An 11,202-nucleotide genomic window follows, 5' to 3' on the forward strand; every position below is an offset into this window, starting at 1 on the left:
TTAAAAACTCCAAACAAAAGGTGGGGTTTTGGGGCGCAGGGGAGCGGCCGGACCGGGGGCTGCAGCCCCCAGGCTCGGGAGGGAGCAGGAGGTGGGGCGGGGGCTTAATTAGGGCCGGTCCTTAATTGCCAACCCAAGCGGGGCGCCGGGCTGAGCCTCCCCGGCCCCGCCCACACAGGGCTAGCCCCCGCCCACTCCCGCTAAGGCCCCGCCCACGCCCGTCTCAGCCACGCCCCTTGGCCGACAGCCGATATAATCACCCAATCGCCGCCGGGGAATGGCTTCCGGCCCCGCCTCTTTCCCCGCCCCCGTGGGCTGATTGGCAGCTGGCGGCGCCGCCGGCCCGCACATGGGCGCGGGGCCGGGGGAGCGCGGGTTCGAGTCTCGGCTCCGCGTCTCGGCTCCGCTGCCCGCCCGCCATGGCCCGGCGGAGCGCACTCTCCATCCGCATCGTGGAGGGCAGGAACCTGCCCGCCAAGGACATGTGAGTGTCCCCCGGGGGTCGGGACAGGTCTGGGAGGGGCGCCCCGGGAGGGAGCCCCCCTGGCCCAGGAGTGCTGTGGGGTGTCCCCCCCAACAGGTCCCTGTGCTTTAGGGACACTCCCCCAGGGTGGCTTTGGGGTGTCGCCCAGCTTTGGGGGCTCGTCCAGGACGGCTTGGGCTCTCCTCCAGCAGTGCTTGTGCTTTGGGAGTTCCTTCCAAGATGGCTTAGGGGTCCCCTTGCAATGGGGGTTCCCCCCAGGATGGCTTTGGGATTCCCCCCCAGCAGTGCCTGGGGGTGCTTTGGGGGTTCCCTCCAGGGTGGCTTTAGTGTCCCCTTGGCATTGTGAGCTCCTCCCAGGATGGCTTTGGGGTCCCCTTGCATTGGGGATTCCCTCTGGGATGGCTTTTGGATGTGCCCCCAGCAATTTCTGTGCTTTGGAGGTTCCCCCCGGGGTGCCTTTGGGACCCCTCTTGCTTCGAGGGTTCCCACCAGGGTGGCTTTGGGTGCCCCCGCCTGTTCTCAGTGCTCTGGGGGCTCCCTCAGTAGTGCGTTGGTGTCCCTCTGCTTGGGGACACCCCCTGGGATGGCTCCGAGGTTGCCTCCCAGGAGCACCCAGAACTGGGGGCGTCCCCAGCAGTGCTTTAGGGTACCCCACGCAGTGCTCCTGCCTTGTGGGGCTCCTCCTGTGCTGCCGTGGGGCAGGGCTGCCCCCGCCACACACCCCCCACCCCTGCAGCTGGCCCTGGAGCTGGCTCCTTTGGGGGGACCCCTGGACAAGCAGCAGGACACCCGGTACAACCGTCCCCCAAAAGGAGCAGGGAGGAGCCCCCGGTGCTCTGTCCCCTGTCACTGCTCTCTTCCCAGCCCTGGCTGGGATCCGGGGGCTCCGCTGGCAGCCCCTTGGGTCGGGCATTCCCTCCTTGGCAGCCCCCCAAGGGCTGCCCACGCGTCCCGGCGTTATCCTCATCGCTCTGATCCTTATGGGGTGGGATGTGGGTGGGATGTGGGGCGGCCGCCAGCCACCAAAGCAGCGGGAAGCTGTTGAGCAGTGCTCGGCAGCCGGGCAGGGTCAAGGCTGCCGGAAAACCAGCAAAACCCCCTTCAGCCGTCATGGAAAAAGAGGATAAACAAGGAAAGAAACATGACTTTTTTTTTTTTTTTCTTTTTTTAAATCCCGTGTGTCGGAGCCTGATTTTTAAATCCCTCGGCATAACTCCCTGCCGGCGGCTTGAGCCAGCGCAGGCGGGCTCCGGTTTTTCGGAGGCTCTGGTTTTTTAGGAGTGCGTTGCAGAAAGCCGCCGTGCAATAACGCCTGGAGCTGAGCTTTCCAGGCTTTGGGACGCGGCGTTGGGGAGGGAGAGCGGCCGCCCCGGGGCGGGGGGGAACCCGATTCACCCGCCGCTGGCTGACCTTGGCCGTGGCTGGCCGCCGTCCCCCTCCCCTGCCGACGGGGGCTTACGGGATCCAGCTCCTCTGCCCTGTCCTGGCACAGCCTTTGGGATCGCCGCCGATTTCCCCACGGGAAATCCATCTGCGGGGTGTCAGCGGCGTCCCCGGGGCGTATTTGCAGGTCTGACCCTGCTGGCAAGCACCCGTGGGTGATGGGGCGCCCCCGGACCCCCGTGGGGCTCCTGTAGGATCCAGCACAGGCAGCCGCAGGAGCAGGGTTTGGCCGATGTTACCGTGGTTTGTGACCCCCCCCCTCCCTCCCCAGTGCCACCCTGCTCCGAGGAGCTGTGCCACCGGCGACCCCCTCCCCTGCCCCAGCAGCAGCGGGGTGATTTCCCCGGGGTTTAGCCCAAACCGCTGCTGTCCCCGGGTCTCCCCCCTCCTCCTGCTGCAGAAGAGCCTCTGGGTTTTGCCTTCCACGCAAGCACCCGCCCAGCGCGGGGCTGGCACCGTACGGCCACCGAACCATGAAACTGCCCGTAAAGAGGCAGGGAACCATGAAACTGCCCATAAAGGGACAGGGAACCCGCTCCTGCTTTCACCCTCCGGCTCGTCCCTGCCTGACGCCGGGGCCAGGGCAGGCGGGATGAGCCGCAGCAGCTCGGGGTGGGCTCTGCCTCCGTCCCCCCCACCCCCCCCCCCCGCCGGGATACGCTGAGAGCGGGAGCCCCTTCCCAGCTGAGCAAAATCCTCTTCTGCATCTTCATTGCAGGAAAGCAAGGAACATAGTCTGCTTTATTGTTTTTTTGTTTTTTTTTTTATATATATATATTTTATTTTATTGCCCCTCCCTTCCAAGGGCTGGGCAAAAGTGGATGAATTTCTAATTTGTAAAACGCAGTGCCTCAGCCCCCCTCTCCCCCAGCACTGCCTGCCGGGAGGGATGGCTGTGGAGAGCACGTATATTTATTCCCCCTCCCCCTTCCCTGATTTATACTTTAAAGCTTCGTTCTCCGTTTCCTCTTTTGAAAGCCCATCCTTCCCCTTTCCTGGCTCCTTCCCCTGCACAGACAGCCTCCTGCCGCTGCCCGTGCCAGCCTGGGGGGGCCGGGGTGGGTGGCCGAAGCCAGCCGTGCTCTGCGTAGGCGTCAGCAGGATGCCCAGCGCCCGCGGAGAGCCTGCCAGCCTTATCAATCTCCTCCCCTGACATCTCCAGGGACGGCGATGCCGTGCAGACGGTGTCGCCCAGCGCACTGCCGGGTTGCCCACCTGCCTCTGCAGCGGGGATTTGTCCCCCACTGACGCGGATCACAGGCTCCCCGGCAGTCCGGGGGCCTCTGCAGCCTGCGGGGGACGAATTTTGGCTACCCTGTGGTTTAATCCCTGCAGGACGCGATGCCCCGGTACTACAAGGGCGGCTTCATGGCACCCCGGGGACGTGGAGCAGTCCATGTGCTCGAAACGTCCCCGTGTTGGGGACGAGCTTTTCCTGTTGCTGGCATTGAGGCAGCTCCCATCCAAAGCCTGCCCGGCGTTGCTGGGCATGGCTGGGGTGGGCAGATGTTCCCTTTCTGCCTGCCTGCTCCCTGCCCACTCCATGGTTTGCACAAGGCAGGAAATGTCAGCGGCGGGCGCTGGCTAATGGCGCTTCACCCACCGCGCTCATTAAAACCCTCTCAGGAGGGAGACGGCGGTGAGCCGGCAGAAGGCTGCTCTTAGCAACCTGCCTGCACTGCCACCACCACGCATGGCCCGAAGTGACGGGGGTGCCTGGGGAGGCCAGCACGGTGCCGGGATGCACAGCCCGGAGAAAACCCCTCACAGCCGTGATTTGCGCAGCAGGGAGCCCCCCAAACCCTTTTAATTCCCTCAAGCCCTTTAATTCCCCCAGCAGCTGGCTCTCAACCTCCCTGGTTTTAGGTTGGAGAAATCGCTCTGTGCTTGGGATTCCCCAAACCCCGACCTGGGCACTGCCCCCCTTCTTTGGGACACTCGCCGCTGGCTAACGAACGCTGCCAGGACCGGCGTTAATGAGTAACCATGCTCAGAGCAGGCTGCTCCGCTCTGGCTGTGTGCAACACGGGAGCCACAACTTTTCCACCCTCTTGGCCAGCACCCGGGTCCTGCCGGCTCGTCTGCCTCCGGCCAGAGCCCCCGCCCCTGCCTGCAACTGAGTCACCTCATTTCTGATGGGCAATAAGCTGTAAAATGGTGATTATTTTTTTTTAGCAGCGCATAAGCAGGTCGCCCCCGGAGAGGAAGCGGGTTCAGAGCATCATGGTGGCTGTCACCAGCCCGTGGGTGCCTTGGCATGCGCTGCCTGCCCTTCGCACCCTCTGCATCACTGCGGGGGGGTCCCCAGGGATGTCCCCATCCCTGTGACGGTATTGGGGCTGGAGGAGGCTGCCGTGGCCCGGCTCCCAGTGCGTGCAACGGGGCCGCGGGTGCCTGGAGCTGTTTCGGGGAAAGGGTGGGTTTTGTTTGTTCTTCGCCTTCCTATTTGGAAGAGGAAAGCCACGTTCAGCTGCCAGCGGGATACGGTGGCCGGACACAGTCAGGGATGTGTTTCCCCAGGCTGGGAGCGAAGCCAGGGTCAAATCCACCCGCTGATGCCCCTGCTGCCCAGCACCCCATAGCCCTGGGGTGTCCCTACAAGGGGCGCCTGCGAGGTCCCCGCTCTGTGGGGTGTTTTGCCGGGGCTGAAGGCTTTGGTCACCCGTGACCGTGAGAGCCCCGCGGGGTTGGGGCGGGGGGCCAGGGCCACGGCTGCTGGCGCTGACAGAGCTGTGGTGGCGTGTCCTTCTAGCACGGGGAGCAGCGACCCGTACTGCATCGTGAAGATCGACGATGAGACCATCATCAGGTGAGTGGCTCCATGTCCCTGGTTGGTCTCCAAACCTGCTGGCGTGTCCTTCTCCTGGCAGGTTCCTCCATCCACCCTGCTGCAGGCACAATATTATTAATATTACTATTACTATTATGCCCTGCTTTGGGCTGAGCCACCCCTCCAGATGCAGGCTGCGATGTCAAACAGCTCATGGCCACCCCATCACCCTGTAAGCCACCCCCCATGTCTTGCCAGCCCAGAGCCACAAGACAGGACAGGAACTGGGACCCACCCCCTGCCCCATCTGTGTGTTCAACACTGTGGGTGCCGGCCCCAGCCACGTGTCACCAAAAGCTGGGAAGCTCACAGGGCTGGAGAGGTGGGGAGTGCCCCGGCGAGGGAGTCCTGTTCCCCCCGTCACCGTCACCAGTGCTCTCTGCCCCGCAGGACTGCCACGGTGTGGAAGACGCTGTCCCCGTTCTGGGGGGAGGAATACGAGGTGCACCTCCAGCCCACCTTTCACAGCGTCTCCATCTACGTCATGGATGAGGATGCGCTCAGGTACGGGCAGGTCGGCTGTGGGGCGGCGGGTGCTCGGCATGGGGACTTGGACGTTGGTGGCTTTGGCTGCCTGCGTGCTCAACCCCATTGTAGACAGCAGAGAATCCACACCTGGAGTGGGCTTTGGGACACAAACAGGTGAAGTTATTTCCCAAGGTTATTTTGCAGCTGGCAGCAAAGGGTGGCTGACGCGCTCCATGGGGACAGACACACAGTGGTGGCCCCAGCCCAGAACACCTGGGTGCCTTTTCCCCCCCCCAAAACGTGCGGCGGGGGCTGTCCTGCCTGGGGCCAGGCGGAGCAGGCGGGCTCCGATCCCACACCCTGTCCTGCTCCTGGCTTTTGTTTTCCAGCCGCGATGATGTTATCGGGAAGGTCTGCATCACCCGGGACATGCTGGCAGAGCACCCCAAGGGTAGGGGAACGTGTGGCCAGGAGGGTCCCAGCGGGGACCCATCTCCCACCCCTGTGACAAGCCGGTCCCAAGGCTGTTGGGGCAATGACCCCCTCCATGAGGGTGTCCCGTTTTCCCACAGGCTACAGCGGCTGGATGAGCCTCAGCGAGGTGGACCCGGACGAGGAGGTGCAGGGGGAGATCCACCTGCGGGTGGAGGTCCAGGGGAGCCAGGGCGGCCGGCGGCTGCTGTGCTGCACCGTGCTGGAGGCCAGGTGAGGAGGGGACACGGGGGTGGCAGGGGCTGCGCGTGCAGCTGGGACGTGTACGGGGGGGTCCTGGCTGCTCCGTGACTCAGTTTCCCTCAGTAGCAGGGTCTTCTCGGTTGTCCTCCCTTGGGTGCAGAGCATCCTCCCCACCACCCGGCAGCTGACAGGGGTCCTGGGGCAGGGTCCACCTCATGTGCTGGTCTTTGGGGCATGCCTCTCAAGATGCTGGGAACTGAGGAGGGGAGTGGGTGCCATGGGTACCTGTAGGTATTTTGGGAGGATACTGGCAAATTCCCCCTCTTCTCGGCAGGGATTTGGCCAGGAAGGACCGGAACGGCGCCTCCGACCCCTTTGTCCGCTTGCGCTACAACGGGAAGACGCAGGAGAGCACCGTGAGTACGACTTCAGTTTATCACGATCCTCCAACCTGCTGGTGGTACAGGTGAAATCATCCCACTGGGGAGCCCGGATCTCGGCCAGGAGCCAGCCCTGTTCTCCAGCATCCCCAGCCTGGTGTCCCTGGGGGGGTGTCACATCCACCTGGCGTGGGGGGATGAAGCCGTTGCCTTTGCAGGTGGTCAAGAAATCCTGCTACCCCCGCTGGAACGAGACCTTCGAGTTCGAGCTGGCCCAGCCCGCCGGGGAGAAGCTGTGCGTGGAGGTGTGGGACTGGGACCTCGTCGGCAGGAATGACTTCCTGGGCAAGGTGAGTCCCCAAACCCTGTCGCCGCTGCCGGGGGTGGGGGGCCCTCCCGGCTGCCCGCCCGACCCCCTCCTGCCTTCCCCTCCCAGGTGGTGTTCAGCGTCCAGGGGCTGGAGGCGGCCGGGCAGGAGGAGGGCTGGTTCAGGCTGTGGCCGGACAAGTCCAAGCCAAGGGAGGAGGAGTGAGTGTCGGCATGGGGGTGTTGGGGTGTGCTGGGGCGGTCCCGGTGCCCGCAGGGCTGTTGGGGTTATTCCTGGGAAGCATCCTCCCTTTGGAGGGGCAGCTCCTGGAAACGCCCTTGTCGGGGAGAGGGGAAAGTGCCGGGCAGCCCCACCTGCCTGCCCAGGCTTTCCCGGGCTGTTGGGCCACCTCCTGCTTGGTGAAGTGCTTCTACCCCCCTTCCGTCCATCCCTACATCCCTCTCCCCACCCACCCTGTGCCCCCGCAGGCGCCGAGGCAGCCTGGGCTCGCTGCAGCTGCAGGTGAGGCTGCGGGACGAGACGGTGCTGCCGTCCCACTGCTACCAGCCCCTGGTCCAGCTCCTGTGCCAGGAGGTGACGTCAGGGCTCCAGGTGAGGGGTCCTTGCGAAGCCCTGCCAGGGCACCCACCTGCCTCCAGCTCTCTGCCGGGGCATGTGTCTCCCTTGGGCCATCACGTCGTGGTGCCTCTCCCCACCAGGATGGCCAAGTGCACCTGGTCACCCTCCTGGATGAAACCACCACGGCCGAGTGCCGGCAGGAGGTCGCCATCAACTTGGTCAAACTCTTCCTGGGCCAAGGGCTGGTCAAGGAGTTCCTGGACCTGCTCTTCGAGCTGGAGCTGGCCAAGCCCTGTAAGGCTGGAGCGGGGAGCGGAGCTGGAGGCTTCCAACCATCTCCTGGGGCTGCAAAACCTCCAGGACCTTCTGTGGTGATTTTTTTGGGGGGATGACGGTTGAGGTTCAGCCATCAGGCCGTGCTCTGGGTGGGAACCTGTTGGGTTCATCCCGAGCAACGTGGGGGCTGATGCTGGTGGAGGAGCAGGTGGGTTGAGGTTAGGAAATCCCCATAACTCCCATGGAAATGGCTGGGGGTGGAGGGCACAGCCCCTGTAAATGCCCCCTCCCATGATTGAAGCTGTCCGGTGGGTGACCCGTGGCCATCCCCCAGGCCACAGACTCTCTCCTGTTTTGCAGGTGAGCCCAACACTTTGTTCCGGAGCAATTCCCTGGCCTCAAAGTCGATGGAGTCCTTCCTCAAGGTGCCGCACTGCCTGAAACCTCCTCTTCCCATGTCACCCTGGCTCTGGGCTGTCCCCACTGGGGACGGTTCCCAGGGGGAGTACTGGGAGGGCTGGTGGGGCTGTGTCTTTCCCTGGGGCTGGGAGGTTGGAGAAGATCCCCTAGGTGACCCATATCGGGGAGTCTGGGGGTGTCGGGTGGCAAACCTGTGGCCCTGCCCCCATCACCATCCCCTGCATGGTCCCTCGGCAGGTGACGGGGATGCCGTACCTGCACGCCATCCTGGGACCCACCATCACCCGCGTGTTCGAGGAGAAGAAGTACGTGGAGCTGGACCCCGGCAAGGTGGAGGTCAAAGATGTTGGGTAAGAGGTGCAGGGGGTGGCGAGGCCGGGGGGTCCCTGGCCATGGGGCTGACGGTGCCAGTGCCCACAGGTGCTCGGGGCTGCACCGGGTGCAGACGGAGGGCGAGGTGATCGAGCAGGGACGCCAGCACCTCCAGTCCTACCTGAGCGAGCTGCTGGATGCCATCGGCAAGTCAGCCGCAGCATGTCCCCCCGTCATCCGCGCCACTTTCCGGCAGCTCTTCCGGCGTGTCGGGGAGCGCTTCCCCCAGCACCAGGTTGGTCCGCAGCAGGAGATGCACTGGGGGGTCAAACAGGGACATCCCTGGGGGACAGGGCGCACTGGGTGCAGTCCCCCAGCTTTGGTTGATGAGGTCCCTTCTCGGGCATGGGGGCAGCCCCCGGGGATGGAGCGCAGGGGGACAATGGGGCCATGCAGCACCCAAACAGCCACCCTGCTGCTGGCAGCCAGCCCCCGTGTCCCTGGAGCATCGATGTATGTGGTGCCTGGGGCTGTCCTGCGTTGGGACAGACACTCATGCCTCTCCTCTCCCTCGGCGGCTGCAGCACGCCAAGTTCGTGGCCGTCACCAGCTTCCTCTGCCTCCGCTTCTTCTCGCCGGCCATCATGACCCCCAAGCTCTTCCACCTGAGGGACACACATGCCGACGCGCGCACCAGCCGCACACTGCTGCTCCTGGCCAAGGTGGGACGGAGCGGGGACACCAGGGGGTCGGTGGTGTCACCTAGGTGGGGTTTTTGGGGAGCTCAGCTGCTTCCCATTGGGAAGGGCTGGGTCTGGTGCCAGTGACACCACCATCCCTGGGGGTCTCCAGGCTGTCCAGATGGTGGGCAACATGGAGCCGGCGGCCGGGCGGGCCAAGGAGGCCTGGCTGGCCCCGCTGCTGCCCGCCCTGCAGCAGGGCATCGCCCAGATGAAGGACTTCATCGCCCGGCTGGTGGGGATGGAGGAAGAGGAGGAGGAGGAAGGTGAGGGGCGGCCGCCGGGCCCCTCTGCTGCAGTGGTGAAGGAGGGGCCGCTTGTTGTCCACAAGACACGGGGCAAGGGGCCGCTGCTTGCAGCCACCGCTAAGAAACTCCATTTTTGCCTCACCGGGGAGGCCCTCAGCTTCAGCAAGAGCCCTGGCGCCGAGGTAGGGGGGTGCTGGGGTGTGGTGGGGGCTGGCAGCGAGGTGGCACTTGTGTCATGTGTCCCCCACACACACACCATCAGCGTATCGGCGCCATCGCCCTGGCCGACATCCTCGCTGCCGAGAAGGTGGAGGAGAAGAGCTTCGGGAGCTCCCACGTCATGCAGGTGGTCTACATGGATGCGGGCGGGCGGCAGGAGACAGCCTACCTCCAGTGCAAGGTGGGAGGGGGACGGGGGGTGGGACACCCCGAGGGGCGGCGCAGCCTGGGACGCCCCCGCCGCCACTGTGCCGTCCCTCGCAGTGCGTCAACGAGCTGAACCAGTGGCTGTCGGCCCTGCGCAAGGTGTGCGGCAACAACCCCCGCGTGCTCCGCGCCTACCACCCCGGCGTCTTCCGCGGGGACAAGTGGAGCTGCTGCCACCAGAAGGAGAGGACAGGTAGCGGGGAGGGGACCCCCCCCCCACAGGGGTGCTGGTGGGGTACGTGCGTCCCCCATCCGCTCTCTCGAGCCCCGTTCTCCCGCAGGGCCGGGCTGCGACCGGACCCGCCATGGCGTCACCCTGCAGGAGTGGAGCGACCCCCTGGACCCCGCGGCGGAGGCCCAGCGCCTCTTCCACCACCTCCAGGGACTCCGAGGGACGCTCAGGTGAGACCCCTGTCCCGGGATGGGGACACACACCCCCTTGCACCCCCCTGTGCCCCCTGCCAAGGGCCTGTCCCTCTCCCCAGGGAAAAGTACTGGGAGCTGCTGGAGCCGGAGGACGCCCAAAATGGCCCCCGGGGGGAAGGTAGGTGTGGGGGGATGCTGCGGTTGGGACACGGGGGACGGGCTGTGGTGGCTGTGGGAGGGTTCGGGGTCTCACTGTCTGTCCCCCCCCCCGCAGGTTCCCCCCTGCCCGAGGGGCTGAGCCGGCTCTTCGGGGTGCTGGGGGAGCTGGAGGGCTGCCACCGCCTGGCGCAGCCCCCCGACCCCCCGGCCCCCGCCCTGCTGCAGCTGCAGGTGTGAGGGGACCCCCGGGGTGGCCGTCCCCACACCTCGGGGACCGCCGCCGTGGCAATAAAGGCACTTTGTACCCTGCAGCCGGGTCCCGTCTGTCTCTGGTGGGGACGCTGCCGGCCACGGGGATGGGCACTGGTGGCGGCAGCACTGGGTGGGGACTGGCCAAAGCTCTGCTGGTGGCACTGGTGGCGCTACTGACGGTGGCACTGCTTGTGGTGGCATTGGTGACATTGCTGATGACCCTACTGCTGGCAGTGGTGCATCACTGGTGGTTCTGCTGGTGGCCTGGTGAAAGCACTGCTTGGTGGCTCCATTGCTAGTGGCTCCACTGGTGGTGCCACTGCTGGTGGCACTGGTAGCTCTGCTAGTGGCAGCACTGGTGGTGCTACTGGTGTTGGCACTAGCGTCATCGCTGATGACCCCGCCGCTGCCATTTCTTGTGGCCCTACTGGTGGCAGCGGTGGCATTACTGGTGGTTCTGCTGGCGGCCTGGTGAAAGCACTGCTGGTGGCTCCACTGGTGGCGCCACTGATGGTGGCACTGGTGGAAGTGCTGCGGGTGGCACTGGTCGTTTTACTGGTGGCTCCGCTGGTGGTGCCAGTGATGGTGGCACTGGTGACACCCTGGTGGCCGCGGTGGTGGCATCACTGGTGGGTCTGCTGCTGGGGGCATTGCTGATGGTGTCACTGGTGTTGGTGCTCCTTATGGCATCACTGATGACATCAGCAGGGGCCCTGCTAGTGACCTTTCTGGTGGCACCAATAGGGCACTGATGGTGGAACCACCGATGGTTTTGCTGATGATCCCAGCAATGGTGGCACACACGATGGAACTGGTGCCACCACTGCTCGTGGTGGC

The 11,202-nt window shown here is 65.0% G+C and overlaps 1 protein-coding gene across 2 annotated transcripts; it reads left to right on the forward strand.

The window, feature by feature from the left end:
* The first annotated feature begins 339 nt into the window (after positions 1-339).
* LOC128912608 (ras GTPase-activating protein 4-like) lies at positions 340-10,412 on the forward strand. Of its 2 annotated transcripts, none has more exons than XM_054208852.1 (20): positions 340-484; positions 4,680-4,736; positions 5,148-5,261; positions 5,615-5,676; positions 5,798-5,930; positions 6,235-6,316; positions 6,499-6,630; positions 6,717-6,808; positions 7,076-7,199; positions 7,307-7,460; positions 7,803-7,867; positions 8,100-8,212; positions 8,283-8,469; positions 8,759-8,896; positions 9,027-9,344; positions 9,425-9,562; positions 9,646-9,781; positions 9,870-9,990; positions 10,074-10,132; positions 10,229-10,412. In XM_054208852.1, the coding sequence occupies exons 1-20, from the start codon at positions 420-422 to the stop codon at positions 10,348-10,350; spliced, it is 2,412 nt and encodes an 803-aa protein (XP_054064827.1). In that variant the 5' UTR covers positions 340-419; the 3' UTR covers positions 10,351-10,412. The 2 variants fall into 2 exon arrangements, with proteins under 2 accessions (XP_054064827.1, XP_054064828.1); XM_054208853.1 differs by lacking the exon at positions 340-484 and adding an exon at positions 3,337-4,084.
* Positions 10,413-11,202: the final 790 nt, after the last annotated feature.

Source organism: Rissa tridactyla, chromosome 7 (assembly GCF_028500815.1).
Source record: "Rissa tridactyla isolate bRisTri1 chromosome 7, bRisTri1.patW.cur.20221130, whole genome shotgun sequence".
NCBI lineage: Eukaryota > Metazoa > Chordata > Aves > Charadriiformes > Laridae > Rissa > Rissa tridactyla.